At 34.7% G+C, this 6,019-nt stretch overlaps 1 protein-coding gene across 1 annotated transcript; it reads left to right on the forward strand.

The window, feature by feature from the left end:
- Nucleotides 1-365: 365 nt before the first annotated feature.
- Nucleotides 366-2,161, forward strand: LOC147398678 (cytochrome P450 86B1-like). The gene is made up of 2 exons (XM_086447935.1): nt 366-1,317; nt 1,816-2,161. The coding sequence occupies exons 1-2, from the start codon at nt 417-419 to the stop codon at nt 2,007-2,009; spliced, it is 1,095 nt and encodes a 364-aa protein (XP_086304061.1). The 5' UTR covers nt 366-416; the 3' UTR covers nt 2,010-2,161.
- The last annotated feature ends 3,858 nt before the right edge of the window (nt 2,162-6,019 follow it).

Consider the following 6,019-nt stretch of genomic DNA (forward strand, 5'->3'; position numbering starts at 1 on the left):
ATTATATTTCTTATTCTCTCTTTCTTTCTAAGGATGCTCTTCTAATTTTATTGTCTTCTCAGGTAAATTCTAGTATTATACATAGTTGAATAACACATTCAAATATTTTATCCAACTTGGTCCATTTTCAACTTGAGGAGTTGACTCAATGATTTGTCGAATCGACTTGTTGAGATGGTTCCATCAAGTTTTGGGTTTAGTTTCCTTGAAATCCAAACGTACGACTCGAGTTGAATCATCCAAGTTTTGATTTGAGTTTAACGAGTTTTAAAACTATGACAACAATGTTTCCCTCAGCCCAACCATTCCTCGCCACATGTCAAAAGAAAAAAAACAAAATCCCCACAATAATAGGATAGAGTTTGTGCATTGCTACAACACATCCAAATTTCTCTGCAACCACTAAAAAGGAAAAAATGGCAGAAAAGCTTCTCAATTTCTTCATAGAGAGGATAGTAACTCATGTAAATCTTTCTAATGTAGTTGTTTCTCTATTGGCTTTGTTCATCTTAAGTGCTGTGGTTGAAAGACTCACCAACAATGGTCCCATGCTATGGCCAGTAATGGGGATCTTACCCACTGTTATCTTCCATGCCAAAGATATCTACAACTATGCAACTAAAGCTTTCACCAAAACTGGAGGAACACTTTACTATAGAGGAATTTGGATGAGTGATGTGCATGGAATCATGACTGTCGATCCTTCCAACATTGAGTACATGCTTAAAACGAGGTTCGATAACTTTCCTAAAGGGAAATTCTATAGAGAGAGATTCTCTGATTTACTCGGTGACGGTATCTTTAACGCTGATGGTGAATCATGGAAGGAACAAAAGCGGGTGGTGACGATGAAGATGCATTCGAAGCGGTTTGTCGAGTATTCTTTTAAGACCATGCAGGACTTGGTGCACCAAAAGTTGTTGAAGTTACTAGAGAAGTTTGTGAATTCGGGTGAGAGCGTCGATCTCCAAGACATTCTTCTTCGGTTCACATTCGATAACATATGCATGGCAGCATTTGGTGTTGATCCAAATTGTTTGGCTATCGAACTACCCGACGTTCCTTTTGCTAAGGCCTTTGAGAAAGCCTTGGAGATCACGTTGTTTAGGTTTCTATGGCCTAAATTTGTTTGGAAGCCAATGCAATTCTTTTGTATTGGATCGGAGAAGAAGCTCAAGGAAGCAGTTCGAATTGTTCATGAGTTTGCGATGAAAACTGTGATCGATAGGAGGATTGAATGTTGTGGATTGGGAGGTTTGGACAATCGGTCTGATCTATTATCGAGACTTATAGCGGTTGAAGACTCAAATGAACAAGGTAAGAATTATCAATTCACCGACAAATTTCTTAAAGATTTATGCATAAGTTTCATCTTAGCGGGACGAGACACGAGTTCGGTAGCATTGTCATGGTTCTTCTGGCTCATATATGAACACCCACATGTCGAAAAAAGAATTCTCGACGAGATCTACGAAATTATTGGCGAGAGGTCTAGAGGGGAAGAATTAAATTTAAATGAAACTGTTTTCACAATTGATGAATTAAAGAAAATGGAGTATATTCAAGCTGTAATATCCGAATCACTGAGGCTCTATCCACCGGTTCCGATTGATTTAAAGGAGGCTCAACAAGACGACATGTTCCCCAATGGATCAGTGGTTAAAAAGGGGGCTAAAGTTCTGTACAACATCGTTCAAATGGGTCGAATTGAGGCAATTTGGGGGAAGGATTGTTGTGAGTTTAAGCCAGAGAGGTGGATCAAAGATGGGAAATTTGTGAGGGAGAATGATTTTAAATTTTTGGTGTTTAATGCAGGACCAAGGTTGTGCATAGGAAAGAAGTTTGCTCACATGCAGATGAAAATGGTGGCTGCTTCAATCCTGTTGAGGTATTCAGTTAAGGTAGTTGAAGGCCATGTCGTCTTTCCAAAGATAACCACTACACTTTACATGAAGAATGGATTGTTGGTGACATTCGAGCCAAGATTTGGTCCGGAATACCAACCTTGAAGCGCACTAAGTAATAAATAGATCATACAAATTACATGATCTTATCCTAATCTTCATAAGGCATGGTTTGGTGTGTAGCTATAGACCTTAATACAATAAAGTGTACTACTATTTGTGTCGGTATCCATGAATGTACGTCTTTATTCAGTAAATTAGTGAGCTAATTACACAGGAAAAGGTTGCAAATGGGGCTTAGACCCATGGCTCAGTTGGTTCAACAGATCACAAAATAGCTTTGAGGTCGTGGGTTCAAGTCCAGCTTACCCATCAAAACAAAAAAAAAAATTGGCTGTGAATGTTGATACCATAGACCTGGGTTCAAAACCCGTCCTCACCCCGAGTTATTGATCTCATAATAACAGGCTTATCAGAATATCGGATCACAATACAGTTTTTTCTTATAAACTCGAGAATAAAATATAAAGGATGCCTGGTGTAAATTCAAAACCATAAACAGATATCAATAAGGAAAACCCAGTAAAAATATATCCAGAAAAGATAACTATGCAATTTTTCGAGGAAAAAGAAAGTGGGAGTTAGGGGTGGGAGTTTCCGGGTTTGAGAAAAGAAAAGCACAAGTTGAGAGAACGGTGCTCGTAGATCAGCTAGCATTCAATCCGTTGCTTGTTCATTCGGCACCTGAGTCTCCTATCTGATCCTCTCTTTCATCTCCCCGCTTGGGACTCTTCTTTTGAGTATGCTTGGGCCCTACAGTATTACCACGTCGCATTGGGGGTTCAGGCACAGAGCCCCCACAACCCCCCCCCCCCCCAAAAAAAAGATATATATATATATATTAGGGTAACGGTTTTACTCAATTTCAAAAGTATCTAGCCTACAGGGCAACTTAATCTTTGTGCAACCTATTTAATCATAACAAATTCATTTTAGGAGTAGGGATTTTCAGACTTGTTTTTATCAGATTTTGAGTTTTTCTTAGGAAGAAGTGATCGAGAGTTTTTTTTTTTTTTCTCTCGCTAGGCAAACAAGGTGGTTAATAGTCAATGTGAAAGTGGGTTCAACAGGATTTGAACAAACCTAAGTCGTGGGATGGGATTAACACTTCACACGCCTTTACCATGTAAATTTTTTGTCATGTATCATGTACTTTACCTTTGATTTGCATTTTAATTTTTGATTTTTCATAGTCATTGCTCGCATCTGATTTTCTATAGACTGGGTGCACCAAAAGCAGTCTCAATTGTTCGGGAGCTTTCATAGGAGACGGTGATTGAATGGAGAGAATGATGCAAATTGTGGTGTTCATGTGTGATAGTTCTGATGTATGAAGACTCCTGATGATTATGGGCCCAAATGAACAAAACAAAAGTATCGATTCTCACATATTTATGCATTAGTTTCATCTTAAAGGGGCGAGACAGAAGTTCAATGGTATCTTCATGATTCTTCTAAAACATAGCCAAACACCCACTAGTACTAAAAAATTCAATCCTGTTGAGGTTGTTGCCAGGTCACATACTTGTTACAAAGATGACTACTACACTCTACATGAAAAATGGCTTGTTGGTGATTTCAAGCCTAGATAAAGTCCTTAATAATTAAGTGTCTATTCTTTACAAAACTCAGCTCAAACTTCAGAAATTGGCTTCTAAAAGAAGCAGAAGCCTAGAGTTTGAAAAGTCATATCTAACAAAAGCTTGTTCATTATAAAAGCATATAAACTAGAAATTGATGTTCGTTTAACCTTTTTATTGTTGGATTCTGATAAAATAACTAGAATACCCTTAATGTTGATAATGCACCCTAGAATGCACAAAAAATGAGTAGAATACCTTAATAAATATATAATTACACTATATATATATATGGAATGTTCAGTAACAAACATTTTGACAAACATTTTGGCAAAACATTTTTCAAAACTTGGGTTAGAGGTTTTGGAATGGGTTGATTTTTGGTGATGATGATCTCCTCGGTGTAGAGATCATCCTCACCAAAAATCAGCCCATTCCAAAACTTCTAACCCCATCAAAAATGATTTACAAAAAATGGACGGTCCACAATTTTTCAACTTGTAAACTGCGACTAGAAGTTTTGGAATGGGCTGATTTTTGGTGAGGATGATCTCCTCACCACAGAGATCATCCTCACCAAAAATTAGCCCATTCCAAAACCTCTAACCCATGTTTTGAAAAATGTTTTGCCAAAATGTTTGTTGCTGAACGGGACCCATATATATCTATATATATATGGACGGTTCAGCAGCCCTAAAGTTTGCCAAGTTTAGTGCCAAACATTTTTCAAAATATGGGTTAGAAGCTTTGGAATGAGCTAATGTTTTGTGAGGATGATCTCTATGATGAGGAGATCATCCTCACCAAAAATCAGCCTATTCCAAAACTTATAACCCCATCAAAAGTGATTTACAAAAATGGGACGGTCCACAATTCTTCAACTTGTAAACTAGGGTTAGAAGTTTCAAAATGAACTGATTTTTTGTGAGGATGATCTCTTCACGGTAGAGATCATTCTAAAAAAATCAGCCTATTCCAAAACTTCTAACCCCATCAAAAGTGATTTACAAAAAATGTTTGGCACAAAACTTGGCAAACTTTGGGGCTGTTGAACCGCTCCCTATATATATATATATATGGATCCCGTTCAATGGCTAACTTTTTGGCAAAACATTTTTCAAAACATGAGTTAGAAGTTTTGGAATGGGCTGATTTTTGGTGAGGATGATCTCTACGGTGAGGAGATCATCATCACCAAAAATCAGCCCATTCCAAAACTACTAACCCCATCAAAAATGGTTTACAAAAATGGACGATCTACGATTTTTCAACTTGTAAACATGGATTAGAAGTTTTGGAATGGGCTGATTTTTGGTGAGGATGATCTCCTCACCGTAGAAATCATCCTTACCAAAAATCAGCCCATTCCAAAACTTCTAACTCATGTTTTGAAAAATGTTTTGCCAAAAAGTTAGTCATTGAACACTATCCTATATATATATATATATATATATATATATATATATATATATATATATATATATTGAAAAGATAAAAAATAATTATTTTCAATTTAATAAATTTATATACAATCTAATAAATTTCTATCAAAATTTGGATTGTATCTCCTCTTAAAAATGAACATATGATAAAGAAAATACCTGCATCATATACAATCTAACATTCACATAAAGATGAAGGGTGTTTTGATAATAAAGTAATGATAATAAATTATTTTTGGTCTTAATAGCAAAGATGAAGGATATTTTGATAATTTCTTTTTATTTTTTAAGGTTAAGTTTGATTGAAAATTTAATTAAAAATTAAGGGTATTTTGGTAATTCTTTTTTATTTTTTAAGGTTAAGTTTGGTTGAAATTTTGATTAAAGATGAAAGGTATTTTGGTAATTCCCTTTTGTTTTTAAAGGTTAAATTTGGTTAAAAATTTGATTAAAGATGAAATGTATTTTGATAAAAATGAAGGGTATTTTGAAAGATGAGGGATATTTTGGTAATTGGTAAAGATGAATGGTATTTTGATAAAGATGCAAGGCATTTTAAAAGATGAAGGATATTTTGATAATTGGTAAAGATGAATGGTATTTTGATAAAGATAAAGGGTATTTTGATAATTTCATTTTATTTTTTAAGATTAAATTTAATTGAAAATATGATTAAAGATAAGGGGCATTTAAGTAAAGATGAAAGGTATTTTGGTAAAAATGAAGGATATTTTAGAAGATGAAAGGTATTTTAATAATCTCATTTTATTTTTTAAAGTTAAATTTGATTGGAAATTTGATTAAAGATGAAAGGTATTTTGATAAATACACTTAAATCGTTTTACGTTTTTGACTTCCCACAAAAATCATTTGAAGAAAACCCTATTGAGCAACTTCTTTTAAGAGCCACTTTTAGACTTCAATTAAAATCTACTGTAGCCAAAAAAAATCCAAACGAACATCATTTATCTGATTTTTTTGAATTAAAAAAAAAAAAAACTGACTCCTGAAGCTATACAAAGAACAGGGCCTA

The sequence above is a fragment of the Akebia trifoliata genome, chromosome 7, assembly GCF_017979445.1.
Source record: "Akebia trifoliata isolate Shusen 1 chromosome 7, ASM1797944v1, whole genome shotgun sequence".
Taxonomy (NCBI): domain Eukaryota; kingdom Viridiplantae; phylum Streptophyta; class Magnoliopsida; order Ranunculales; family Lardizabalaceae; genus Akebia; species Akebia trifoliata.

Excerpts from the sequence above, each read along its gene's own strand:
- LOC147398678 (XM_086447935.1), top strand. The coding sequence starts at position 417 with ATGGCAGAAAAGCTTCTCAATTTCTTCATAGAGAGGATAGTAACTCAT. Across the intron at positions 1,318-1,815 it reads TGAAGACTCAAATGAACAAG|GACCAAGGTTGTGCATAGGA; the intron begins GTAAGAATTATC and ends TGTTTAATGCAG.